Raw genomic sequence first — 14,029 nt, 5'->3', positions numbered from 1 at the left:
ATGAATGTGTTTGAGACGGTGAGGTTGGCACAGGATAGAACAGCGTTTAGGGCTCTTGTACATAGGGTCGCTATGAGTCGCAAACGACTTGATGGCACATAACAACAACAACAATGTCCTCCAGGGTCACCCATTTTGAGTAATATTGCATGAGTTCCTTATTTTTCAATGCAGCGTAGTAAGTGGTGCATTATATATTTTTACCTAAAGTTTAAAGTTTAAAAAAAAGTTTAGTCTGTTTTGCCTACTTGGTCCCCAATGAGTGATACAGACCTTGTATAGAGTAAACACACCCAAAATATGTGTTGACCCCTAGATTCCTTCAAACCTGGAAATGAACCCACTTCCAGGATCACACTTCAGCCAAACAGGAGATCAAAACTGTGAACTATTGTGAGGAATGTAAACAACAATCATATGAGGCTGTCAAGACAACATTGCCCCTTTCCCATAAGAAGGTCAGAAAACAGATCGAAGGGGCAGGACCGATGGGCTAATGAGATACCCAGGGAGAAAGTGGGCAGTGCTGCAGACAGTGAGGGGATTATAACTAATGTCATAAAATGAAATGTGTATAAATTGTGGAGTGAGAAACCAATCTTTTTCCATGAAACTGTATAAAAAGTTGAGAGAAAATATTTGTTTAATAAATGAATGAGCAAATAAGTGTATGATGAATGAAAAGAGTTACTTGTTTGGTGCTTGTAATAATGATGAATAAGAATGAGATCACAGATGTGATTAAATCTATCCCCTAACCAAATGAGTTAGCCTAATTAATGTTTTGAAGAACCGTACATCCCGCTGTATACAAGTACTTGTATGTCTGTAGAGTTTATACTGTTAGCTGCTGTCGATGTGACAAACTTCACACAATAGAAACACTGGCTGGCCTCATGGAGTTCCCACATCTGTCTGCAAAAGCATCTGTCTTTGTGTGACTGCAAAGATTTGTGTGTGTTTGTGTGTTAACATACTGAAGAGACGCAATATATGCAAAATCACTCAGGAAGGCAGTTTCTAAGTCGTTACTTTTTATTTTGAAAGATTGTCAAACTCATTGCCTCATGGCAATAGTTTGCACGATTAATAAGAAGCAGCTTTTTCATGAAATGCTTGGAGGTGAACGAGTTCTCAGCCTGTGAGATCCGACCATCTCATTGACTTTGAAGGTTTCTCTTGATTAATAGAGGAGGGAAAGGAGGAAAGAGGTGGGGTAATAGGAATATGCTAGAAACCAAATAGGAAGGAAAGAAAATACAACAAAACACAACTTCATGACAGTCACCCAAATGTGAAAGAAAAAGTCACCAGCTCTACTGTTTCACAACATTCTATGACTTGCTCTTGATTTTGGTCTTCCTGGCTGAAACAGTCACAGCCCCCAGAGCCCCCAGAAGAAGCCTGCATTCCCCAGGATAGGAGAAGAGAAGCCTAGTAGAAGGTGGAAGTGCATCCCCAGGACCTTGCTGATGGTCTACAGCTCCCAAAGTTGGAAAGAGGGATATAATGTAAAAAGAAACTGCACTGAAAGGTAAAAGAAAATGATGACAAACTGGGTCAATGTGAGAGTTTATGTACTTGCATAACTTGGCCCAGATTCTCTCTCTCTGGTGCAGGTCCAAGGCTTGCTCTCTGAGGTTCTGGCTGGTGGGTTCTGCAGGGATTCCTCCATCACAGGTCTTCTAGTCCCAGAAACATCCTTGCCAATATCACATGTCCATTATTTCTCTTTGTCCACCACCTCTGGGCTGTCTGGGAAAGATCCCTCAAGCAACCACTACCCTCAATTAAAATTACCACTAATTCTGACTTGGTATTCATTTCAAACAGAGAAAGAGGTTTTGAAGAAGCAGTGTGTGTTTAAGGCAGACTCAAGCAGACCAAAGTTTCTACCCATAAGCCAGCAAGAACATGGGCAAGGCTGCAGAAGGCAGAAGAAAAAGGGGGTCATTAGTGGGTGAGCAACAGGCCTTGAGAGTCAAGTTACAACTATAAATGTCATGACTTGGGTTACAATTTCAATTTTTAGCACCGTTAATATATTCATTTAAATCTATATTAGCACCTTGTCCCCAGGCAGAACCACAAACCATCCAAACATTTTAAACATTGAGGGAAATAGGAAGAGGAAGGTCAAAAAGAAAATCCAGGAACTGCTGGAGGAGGTGTACGTTTAGATGACAAGATCCTTCTCGATATCCTCTGTAAAGCAAGGAAAGAGAGTAGCATTGAGGATGAGGCCTTGTGTTATGAAAGACATACTTTCTGGGGATTCCATGGGTCTCCAACCACCCCCAAGAACAGGGCCAAGTGGTTAGTCCAAGGTCACACAGGAAGCCAGTCTGGTCTCCCTGGCTCTGGCACATCCACATCTCTTATGCTGCCAAGTTACACTTCCTGTTTCCTTTTCCATGTCTGCTATGTCTAGTTCTCAAAATAGGACTTGGCACAAAATAAACACTAATGCTTAAGGAAGGGAAAAAGCAAGAGACAGATGAACAGAGAAAGATCAGAAAGATGGTCCGAGAGAGTGAGACCCACTCAAACAGTGAGGGAAGACAGAAGTCAAATAGGCAGAGTGTACAGATCGGCAGAGAAAGGACAGAGGGCAGAGATGGAGAGGTGCAGACACACAGAAGAGACAGGAAAATAAAAGATGGGTGCAGACAGAGAGAGTGGAGAGAGAGGGAGGCAGGGGGCAGTCTGCCATGGGAGCAGAGCTCAGTGGTCAAGGCAGAGAGGCCCTGACCATGGCCTTGGGGTCACTCGGACCCTTCTCTGAGACACTCACGCTCCTTGATGCCGAAGCAACCGGCCCACTCTTCCAGGGCAATGTACTTGTCATTGTCCAGGTCACAGGTCTCAAAGAAGCGGGTGGTGCAGTGTTCCATGGGGATGAGGGGAGCACGCAGTGGGGCCAGCTCGGTGTGGGACAGGTACCTGCAGGAGAGAGGCAAAGAGGAGGATGCTCAGTGCAGAGGGAGGAGTGGGCCCCTCACCTCCCTGCAGGCCTTGGATTCCAGAGCATGTTTCATTTTTTTCCCCTCCTTGTTCTCCAGAGCTCCCAAATAGTTGTTTTCCAAACACTCGTCCCCAAGGAGCTCCACGGAACAGTATGACCCCAATTCCCCCTCTAACCTCCAAACTCCCAGCCCTACCCACACAACGGGAGGGAGTGTACAATGTTTGAGCTGGAAGGATGGCCTTCACTCACTGCACTGGTGTGGAAACTGACTCTGCCACTCTCGGGCCTGCTGTGTGACTTAGAGCACAGCGGTGCCCCACTCTGAGCTTCCATTTCCCCAGGCATCAAATAGGTGGGAGAAGTGGTCACCGTTTCTAAAGGTCCTTCACGTTTTGAAGCCACATGGGCTCAACAGCAAAATCTGCTGCTGCATTTGTGTTTCTTAATTGTCTGGGAGTTGGGGTGGCAGAGAAATTTAAAGATATTAAACTTTTCTCAAATTCGAAACAATTGTATGTTTGCTCTGGGCTTACATTTATACAGCTATACTTGCCTAGAAAAGGGCCTCGAAAAATAAGCACTCCACAGTGCTAATGTCCAGGAAGGAGCGTGGGAAGGAACTGGGATTGGCCTTGACAGTCAAAAGGAACTCTATTCTTTTCCACAGAGCTTGTACTTCTTTTTCTGCTATCATTTAACTATTAAAAGGGAAGCCCTTCTGCTTTTTCTCCCACTGCATCAACCCCTCACCTCCCTGCAGGCCTTGGATTCCAGAGCACATGTTTCATTTTTTCCCCTCCTTGCTCTCCAGAGCTCCCAAATAGTTGTTTTCCAAAACACTCTTCCCCAAGAACAATATGACCCAATTCCCCCCTCTAACCTCCAAACTCGCAGCCCCACCCAAACAACAGGAGGCGGTGTGCAATATTTGAGCTAGGATGGTCTTCACTCACTGCACTGGTGGGGAAACTGAGGCCCAGGCTGGCCTAAGGACTCCAGCAAGACCAGATAGCAGCTCCAGGACAAGAATTAGAGGAACAGGGATCCCCTTGCCTGGGGCTGGAACACATTCCTCACAGCCCATCTGGAAACTTCTCTCCAGCCCCTTTGCTAGAGTGGGACCCAGTTGTTCAGCTGAGCTCCAGATGTTCCCCCGTGACTGCACAGTGAGTGACTCAGCTGGATCCCAGCCATGGAGGCAGCCTGGGAGAGAAGCAGCTGGGAGTTTCCCAGAGCCCAGTAGACCCTGGACACCCAGGATTGCTGTCAGTGTAGACAGGCAGCTTCCACATGGGCTGAGCAAAGAGCAAGGGGTAAGCACCCAGAGAGGAGCGTCCCTGCTTCCAGCCTCACTCCCCATGCCTGTGAACAGGGCCACTGCTCCGCTCTCCACTCTCTTCAGGACACATAGCAAAAGAAGCTAGAGGGGTGAGAGTGGTGGGCCTCTGCAAGCCACCATGAGCACCTTCCTAAGGGCTTTATGGCTAGATTGTCACATACAGTGTGAGCTCCATGGGACCAAGACCCTCTCTGTTGTGATTCTTGTTAAAACACCGATTAAATAATGCTGAGCATTTGTTTGGGGAGCACTGTGGTTATGAAAATGATGGTGGAAAGAACTGGAAAACTATAAGGTTAATAGTTACATAGCTTAGGGAATGGGAATGGAATCAATGTTACTGAATTGTCCGTGTGGACATCATTGTTTTGTTACCTTCCAGGTCAGGCATTAAGATAAGATTCAGACATTGCAAACGTCTAGCCTTTGTCACCCATTAGTCTGGCATTTCTTCCTAACTTACTTTCCCCCAACCGACATCCAGGCCCCAGAACTCTCAGAGGGATTTCCGGTTCATTCTGACTTCCGCTTCCTGTAGCACAATGAATGAGTGTCTTATCAAATTCCTCCACAGAAATCTCCATCTGCTCTCCAGATGCCTGTTTCTTTCTGCCCCAACTCTAGACAAACTGCAAGATTCAGGGCGAGGAGCAACAGAGGCTATTGAAAAGCTACTGACTCATACCTAGCTCAGCAACCAGAGCTGTGTCCTGGCAGTCCATTCCAGGGCCACGTCGGAGCCGACCCTGTCTGTGGTCATGGAGGGTCTTGGTCTTACCCGTCAATGGGATGTTGGTCCAGCTGGCCAAACTGCCAGCGCACGGGGAAGATGTACATGTTGTAATTCTTCTCGAAGTCCCGAGCCAGCAGCTCCACAGGGTGGTCCCCAGCCTCCAGGCGCCTCTCGTTCTCATAGATCTTCTTCACCTGTGGTAGCAGAGGGTGGTGTGCTAAAGGGTCCTGGGGAGACCATGCCAGCCTGCCAGGGCTCCTCCCTCCTGGGGCGGAAGCCAGAGCAGGTAAAATTCAGTCAAGACAGGGCTCAAGAGGAAGATGGAGGAAGAGGAAGCGGAGATGGGTATCAGCATCTCATTCCCAAAAGTGAAGGCCTGGGATGAGCTGGGTGAAGTACACCTTAGAATTTGTGAAGAGAAATTCTACAGTGCGCTTGTCAAATGTAGTTAGTTGCTATTATGGATAACAAAATAAAACAGTGTCCTTCCCTGTGCTATCTCCATGGCTTTTGATATGTTTGAGCCCACTCTGATAACTACTACAGCAACCCTTTTTGAAGGGGTCCCTGTTGTTGTTGCTGTATGCTGTCAAGTCGGACCCCACCTAGAGCTGACCCTCCAGTGGGTTTTCTGAGGCAGTTAATGGCAAGGGAGGAGATTACCCATTCTTCACGTGTGCTACAATGCAGCTTCATAGAGATAGATGCGCTAGCCTGGAGCGGGGCCTAGAAACCCACAATTTATCAGAACTTCCAGTGATAGGTCCACTGAAGTTTACAAATCACTGCCTCAGAGTTTAGAAACAAAGAAGAAGTAAGGTTATTTGTGTCTTTTTAGTTAATAAGAGGCTCATATGTTCTGCGAGTCTCCAGGCGCGGTAAGAATGAAGACCCAATGCCGTAAGGATACAAGGAGGTGGTGGTGGGTGAGGGGAGGGTCTGGTTTTAGAAACTGTGGAACTTAGTCATTCCAAGGCCAAACAGCAGATTAGCTCAAGGCCTTGCCGGCTCCCTCAAGGGCCCAGGAAGATACCACTTACTTTCAGCTTCTGTTTCTCAGTCAGAAGGTTGTTGTCCTCATCTCTCTCGTACAGGGTGACCAGAACGTTCTTAAGCCAGTCACGCATGCGCAGGGGGAATTCAGTCAGTTCGGAGTCCAGGCATGGGGGAATGTCTAGGATTCAAAACATTAGTGGTCAGCACAGACCTGACCCTTTCTGCTTGAGGGCCCACATGATGCATGGAGTGGCCTCTCCCTACACCTGCCCTTCTCTTTAAGCTACTCTCTAGCCATGACTTTTACAAAGTGGCCATTTAAACAAAGGAAGTTACAAAGCTAAGGACCTGCTGAAATGGAAAAGTGCAAGTGTGTCTACTGCTCCCTTGACCTTGGTCTGGTCTCCAGAGGGAATTAGTTCCTTCTAAGTCAGCTGCTCTGCAACTGTTGGAGCCTTCACTTTTGGGTGATGGATTCCAGGTGACATTATCACAGAAGCCAAAAGGCCTCATGCTGCTGAAGCCAACCACTGGGAGGTGTTTGATGCCGGGAAGCTGAGAAATAAACTCTCTTTATGGACTCAATTCAACCGCTGATCAAATGCAAGATAAAGGCTTCATCACTGGAATTTCCTTAGAGCTGATTCCTTCCATCCCACTCTTTGGAACGAAGAATCCCACATTGGCAGGGCCAGAAGTTCATCTGAGTGCACCTCTTTTATTGGACGAAGGTCAGTGTGGAGGAAGGCGTGCTTAAGATCATATAACAGAGCCTCATCCAGCTACGGCAGATGGTTCCCTGGGGGCTCTGGAGTCCACTCTTCCCTCATTTGGGAACCATAACAAGCCTTTCTGTGGGATCAGATCACTGCATTCTTTACCTCCCACTGGGAAGTGGAAGAGAATGTCTATGACGTAAACACTAGAAGTTGAGGTGAGTGGACACAATGTACACAAAGGAAAACAAAATTCCCTTGGAAACTTCTCAGTCTCACTGCCCAAGAGCTTCCCACCAATACCTCCTCGGCCTGCGCTCTTCCAGGTGCTAATGTTCTCATTTCACGTCCTCAGCCTCACAACTGAACGGCTGACCACAGAACTGTTTTCCTCTTCGCTCATCTGCACCCTGCACACCTGTGCTAGGTGAGTGGCTCTCGCTAATGCCATCTGGGGCCAGAATGCGTCACACATCCAATGTGTATGTTGTCTCAGATATCAGGTAGCGAGGCCACCAGCACCAAATGGAGTACCTGGGTTAGTGAATCTGCAGTTGGGATCCCTAATAAAAAGCTAGACAACACCCTGGGAGTCCTTCCCCCAAACACCCGACTTCCATATTTCAGAAGGTGACTGATCATGTCTTATGATGACATACAGGAGCATAATAATATGCTATCACATCAATTCTGACTCATAGCAACCTATAGGATGGAATAGAATTACTCCGTCTGATTTCCAAGGCAGTAACCTTGCAGATGCAGAGACGAGATATATATAGATATATATAATAGATATATATAATATATAATATATATATATTTTTCCTGTAGAGCAGGTGGTGCATTCAAACTATTAACCTTTTGCCTAGCAGCCCAACACTTTAATAATTTTAATCAAGGCCCCTTCAATAGGAAAGTAGTAAAGCTAATTGGAGATAAGTCAATACTGAGTAACTGGGCCTAAAAGAAATCAAATAAGTGTGTCTCTGTTTTAAAAACACTGAAGGTCCAGGTAGGACATCATGTTTGCTCTACCTGTTTGGGAGCAGAAAAGATTTGTGTTAGTCCCACATTCTCATTAGAGAAAGGAATGCAGTTATCTAAAGAAGCTAGATAACAGCTCCAAAATTCCTCCCGGATCTTCCAAAATCAACTCTTCCTAAGAAAATGTCGTAAACCGGTGGCTAAGGAAAAGCTATTCCTTGGTAATCACCTCATTTTATAAACAAGAACGCCAGGACTCAGACAAAAGAATTGATTTTCTCAGGGCCACACAAAGCCAGCATCAGTGCATCTTCCTTGATGGGAAAGGCCGAAGGAAAGACTCACATTTGCAAGGTCCGATGTAGTCCAGGTGGAGTTTGTGACCCTTCTTGGTGCCTTCCAGGGTGCATTTTGTGGCAAAGAAGTGGCAGGAAGAGTCAAAAGTCTTGTTGTCATTGCTGCACACCTGTTGACAGAGCACAGTACACCTCGTCCTTCATTCCCAAAGCCCTCGGCTGGTGTGGTCATTTGTACCCATTTTAGAGGTGACAACAATGAGGGCAAAGAATGTAATTAGCTAAAGTCACACAACGACTTAGTGTGTGGGCAAAACACCCACTTTTGGGAGTTCTAATCAATGCTGAGCCCACGTTGAAAGCTGTAACTCTGTGCAGAGGCACGACTCGGGGCTGAGATATGTAAGGACATACCTGGAAGGTCCTGACATTAGGAATGGGCAAAAAATACATCACATTGGAGACTCCTATCCTACTTGTAACACTGACCCTTGGCTGGCATGTGCGAATTTGATTGATAAATCGTTTCCTGTTTCCTATGCTGTTTTTAAATTTCCCCTAAGTAGTAAAGAGGGATCATTATGAGTCAGATCTGATGCTACCTCAGTAGTCATGGCACTGATGTTGGATAACGGGCTTGCAAACTGGACATGCTGATAAACTATCTGAGCTGTTGTACATAGGGTTGCTATGAGTCGCAGGCTACTTGGTGGTAAGAAGTTACTAGTAAGTAGAAATTCACTTCTTATCACTACATCCTTGCCGTGGCTATCTAGAAAGCGGATTTGTGGGACTGAAGCTGCTTAGTGGAACCATCATGCCAAGAGCTTTCTGGGGAGACACTGTGTAATGAAGGGTCTAGTCTCCTAACCACTATACCTCAGTCCTTACCTTTTCAAACTCGCCAACGGGAGCAGGGCAGGTGGTGGGGTCCTGGCACACGCACATGGGGGTGTTGTTCTCATCCAGCTCACACACCTTGCCGTGTTTGCAGTGGTGGTTCTGGCAGGGATCTGGTAGGTGCAAAGACCCAAGAGTTAGCACCCCTTGAGCAACCACCAACCCAGTCAAGACCAACCGGGCTGTGGCCCCTACTCTGGACTCTAGGCAGCCCTGAGTCCTCCCTGCTTTCCTGTTGAGCATCGTCAGTAGCATCTAGGAGCCAGTTGGCTTTGCGTGGAGGCTAGTTTAGTCTGAGGTCAGTCAGATACTGATTTTGAGGGTGAAGGCTCTGTCTGGGACCCAGAAACACCAGGTGCCCTGTGGCTACCATCAAGTCGGAAGCAACCTTTGTGTTTCCAGCTCTCAGCTGATCAATCATTTAAAGAAACCAGTTGTCAAATCAAGTCCAGTTGATGATGATCAGATCCCCATGTGTGTCAGAATGGACTTGAGACTTCTTCCAAGTTGACTCTGAGTATACTTAACACCTCAGCCTTTCAAGTGGCTGTTTGCTCCACCGTGAGAATGATTCATCCTAGTGAGGCATTTCTGGATCCTAAAACGAACTTTCTAGAATGACTTAGAAGGCCAGCTGTTGTCATGGAGCCAAGGGATTGTAAGACTTAATAAAACACATTTAAGAGGCTTTAAAGGAAAAGGGAGAAGGGCCTTGAGGCCCACAGTGAACAATAGGGTCTGACCTAACTGTAAACACCGGATAAGGTGGGCGTGTGGAAGGGAAGGAGCATGACTCTGCGCCCCTGGATCTAAATGCCTGTGACTCCCCGAGGAGGAGGATTTAATCCAACCTTTTCCTGCCGATGCTTTATTTTCAGCATTTTCATTATCCTTTACTGGATATCTACCCATATAGTCATGGGGCCAAGCTGAAACCACATATTCATATGCTTTCTCTTACAATCTTCCCAACAACCCTGGGTGAGGATCTGTTGTTGTTGTTGTTGGTGTGTGAGTCAGAACCAACCCAAGGCTGACCCTCCAGCAGGTAAATCACATGGTAGGAGATGGTCCATCTGTTTTCCCATGGAGCACCTGGAGGATTCAAACTTCTTAAGGATCTACCATCTTATCATTCCCTGTAAAAACCAATTGCCATCGCGTCTACTCTGACCTATGACAACCCTTCATGTGTCAGAGCCGAACTGTGATCCACAGGGTTTTCCAGGTCAGGTCTTTCTTCTGAGGCGTCTCTGGCTGGACTTGAACCTCCAATTTCTCAGCAGCCAAATCTGTTAATAATTTGCACCACTAAGACTCCATTTGATGTTAGAGGTGAGGAAGATGACATTCAAAGGGCTAATAAGCAAGCTATGTGAGGTCATTGCATAAAGAATGACTAGCCTAGATTCAAATTTTGGTTGGTTTGCCTCCAAAATCCATGATTTTAATCTCTCAGTACAGCATCTTTGTACTCTGTAGACTGGAGATGTCAGCAGGGTGGGTTGAAGCCAGAAGCTCTGGGTCACTTCTCTCTCTCTGGCACTAACTTCCTGGGTAATGTTACGTGAGTTGTGTCAGGTTTCTTGGTCTCTGTTACTCAGGGCTGTGAAATAAGATAATGGATGTGAAAACACTTGGTATTCTTAGGTCTGTTTCCGTGAAGGAATTGGACTAGGGAAGAGGTTATAGAGAACTTTAGTGACCAGACGTGTGTGGTAACCTCAGTAAGATCCAACTCTGGAAGAGCTGTGAGAGAGGTGGCCATTTCCTGCTGGGGATATTTCCCTTTCTGTCCCTCAGAGTATAGATATACATGGTCTAGATCTTCCCAGGATATTAGGTCACTGAGTGCTAACTTCTGTCAAAGTCGCTTCTCCTCCACAGCTCACTGAGCTTCCCACCTTGCCTTTGGCTAGGGAAGGAATCCCAGGCAGGCCTGTCTGTAAACCTGTCCTCACAGCCTAGGCTAAGGCAGCAGATGGCCATCACTGGCTGGGCCAACTCGTGAGAAGGGACCTACTTTCAGCTACTACTTCTTCCTCAGTCTCCTCAGCACCATCATCAAATTCTCCTACTTCCACCTGGACAGGGTTGGCTCCCACAGGTACCTGAGGTGGAGAAAGAGAAAAGGGTGGATGAGTGCCCCTGCTATCCTGGATCTGGAGGAAAGGGGTGGAACTTGTACAGGGACAGAGAGATGTCCTACCTGGATCTTTAGGTGCCCACAGAGGGATAGGGAAAGGCAGGTTGGGACAGGTCAAAAAATCCAAATGGCAGCATCTGGGGCTCAGAATTTAAAGACCCACCTTATTTTGTATACTCTGCTGAGATACCTCACAGATCTCATGGGGTGTTAGTGCAGGAAGAGGTACCAAGCCCTCTACCCCTACCAGCCAATTAGAACAGTCTTCTCTCATTGGATATAGACATGGGGAGACTCTGGGTAAACATGTACAAAAAGCTGTGCCACAGCTTTTAAAATTTAAATATTCAAAGTAATGGCTTTGTGCTATAGCCTTTCATTAAAACTGAGGATGCTCAAAGAGCAATGATGTCAATCTGGAGACTAAGGTGCATCTGATTCAGGCCACGGTCTTTGCCATTACTGGCTATGCGTCAGAAAGCTGGACAATGACTAGGGATGATAGAAGGAGAACTGATGCCTTTGAGCTGTGATGCTGGAAAATAGTATTGAATATACTATGGACTGCTAGGAGAACAAACAAGTTCATCCTGGAGAGAGGAAGACTAGGCTGCTCCTTGGAGTCAAGGATTCTGAAGTTTCATCTGACATACTTTGGACATGTTGCAAGGAGAGACCAGGTCTTGGAGATGGAAGTCATGCTTGGGAGGGTGGAGAGACAGTACAAGAGAGGAAGACCCTTGATGAGATGGATTGATTCAGTGACGGGGGTAATAGGGGTTGGTGTGTGAGAGACAATAAGATTGGAACAAGATAGAGCAGGGTTTAGGGCTGTTGTACATACAGTCGCTATGAGTTGCAAATGATTCAACAGCACATAACAAAAACAACAACTACTAAGGGCAATGCTGAGATCTGAGGGATGTGGAGGACTTCCACATGTGCTTGTGTACACAAGGAAGGATACAACTGCCTCATTCTAGCAGCTAGACACACCACATCTGGGGCCTCCAGGTAGCAGTATAGACAGGGAGGAATTTTCCCCTCACGTACCTCTGTTCCCTCAGCCACGGTTTCCTCCACCACCTCCGTCTCATCAGGCAGGGCTTCCTGCTGTTGCTGCTGCTGCAAAGAAAAAATAGGGTTCAGAGAGGTCAGGGTCAAGTCCAGATTCATCTCTGAAATCCACCTGGCTTGGAATGTCAAACCTGGAAGAACATGGGGAGCAGCCGATATGGAGAGAGCAAGGCCGGCCCTCAGGGGCTGCACAGGTGGAAAAGAGGACCAAAGAGAACCCACACACCGGACCCCATAGGCACTAAAGCAGTTCCCTTTTGTATATCTTGTATCTGGGGCTTCCAGCTAAGATTTAGCTTGAAGAAACCTTTCTCACTCTTCTTTGAATAATTAATATCTGAAAATCGCTGATCCAGAACCACTACCCTCATTCTGCAAATAGGAAAACCAAGACTGATTGTGGGAATGGAACTATGAATTTTAACATTATCTTCCCCACAAATATGATCATATTATTACTATTACTATCATTATCATTTTATGTTCTTTTTAGGAGGCAATTCCTCTTTTCAGAAAAAGAAGTAAAGAGAATAAAAATAAGATAGTATATACAGCTTAAGGCTCCTGGGAGGATTGGGCTGTTTTTAAAATTATTACCAACTTTGTCAAATTTTTTGGCAGAATCTATTAGTCTCCTAAGGTCTACACAACCTATAAGTGAAGAAATACTCTGCTCTTAATGTCTGTACTTTGTTTCTTCTTCTCACTTCTAGAACATGTTCCCCTCCATATTAACACCCCTGGAAATCTGCATGCTAATCCTGAAGGGACTTTCTGTCAATCAAGTTGGTCCCACCTTTCCCTGGCTAAAAAGAAGTCTCAGGACAGAAGCTGAGCTAGGCTGGCTTTTCCTGATTTCTTAATCATGCACGTTATCTCAAGATTTGAAAATTGTTGGGATTAATCAATTTAACTGCCTCCCAGATCCTGGAATTGACTGTTGCTTTGGTTTGGGGTTGTGTTTTGTTTTTTTGTGTTCTTTTTTCAGTCCCTTCAGACTTGACTAGTGAAATATATCCCTGTATCTTTTCAATCCCTTGTTCACTCAGAGTACGTTTGTTGCTTACAATCAAAAGCACTAATTAATTTAGAAACTAATCCATCTCCTTCTCTGTGCTTCACATCATTCTAACATCATGACAAAGAGATCACGTCTTCCTAAGCTATAGATTGTGAGCTCAGACACCCAGAAAGTTTATCTTCACATTACCCAGAAATCTCTGTCCTCTAGAACTGCTACCCAATAGACCTCAACCCAATTTCTTCTGGAGAGAAAAAAAAAGTATTAAAACATAAAAAGCAAAAATCACTTCAAGATCTAGAAGTTCCTGCGCCCTCTAAGTATCTAAAGCTGGCAAGGTCAGAAGTTCTGTCACTGATGGAAGACACAAGATTAAGAAGCTCTGATCATGAAGTACTTACTGGTGCTGCTAGGGCCCTTCCGGCCAGGCAAATGAGGAAGAAGATCCAGGCCCTCATGGTGCTGGCAACTCTGTGTGGATGAAAGGGATTGAGATTTCAGTGAATGGGAATTCCTGGATGGAGAGTTAATGCTGAATTCTTAGGACATGCAAGGTAATTTTAGATGGCATAAGGAATTTTGTTCAATGACAATGGGAGAAAATGGCTTCCATTCAATTCTCTTTCAATGCTGATTATATGAGAAGAAAGTCTCAGTGTGTCCCTAACACTCTAACACCCATCTGTCTCCTTTATATTAACAAAGAGAAAACAGGCTTTTCAAGTCCACAAGAAACTGTTCAGCTGCAATTCAATAAAGTTATTTTGTTTTCTTTATGTTTAATTTTACAGATTCCTTCTGTTAGCATATGTACACAGATCTTTTTCCCCTCGTTATGGTAATGATATAA

At 45.7% G+C, this 14,029-nt stretch overlaps 1 protein-coding gene across 1 annotated transcript; it reads right to left on the bottom strand.

Annotated features, from left to right (window-relative positions):
* Positions 1-2,176: 2,176 nt before the first annotated feature.
* Positions 2,177-13,637, bottom strand: SPARC (secreted protein, acidic, cysteine-rich (osteonectin)). The gene is made up of 9 exons (XM_006893680.1): positions 13,581-13,637; positions 12,135-12,200; positions 10,959-11,046; positions 8,927-9,048; positions 8,085-8,205; positions 6,081-6,214; positions 5,086-5,234; positions 2,795-2,943; positions 2,177-2,205 (listed from the first exon to the last, which is right to left on the bottom strand). Exons 1-9 carry the CDS (start codon positions 13,635-13,637, stop codon positions 2,177-2,179), a joined length of 915 nt encoding a protein of 304 aa, XP_006893742.1.
* Positions 13,638-14,029: the final 392 nt, after the last annotated feature.

This window comes from Elephantulus edwardii, unplaced genomic scaffold, assembly GCF_000299155.1.
Source record: "Elephantulus edwardii isolate Elephantulus edwardi_28Jun2011 unplaced genomic scaffold, EleEdw1.0 scaffold00130, whole genome shotgun sequence".
Classification (NCBI taxonomy): domain Eukaryota; kingdom Metazoa; phylum Chordata; class Mammalia; order Macroscelidea; family Macroscelididae; genus Elephantulus; species Elephantulus edwardii.
The sequence above is the reverse complement of the archived record's forward strand: the minus strand, read 5'-3'. Positions and strand labels throughout refer to the sequence as shown.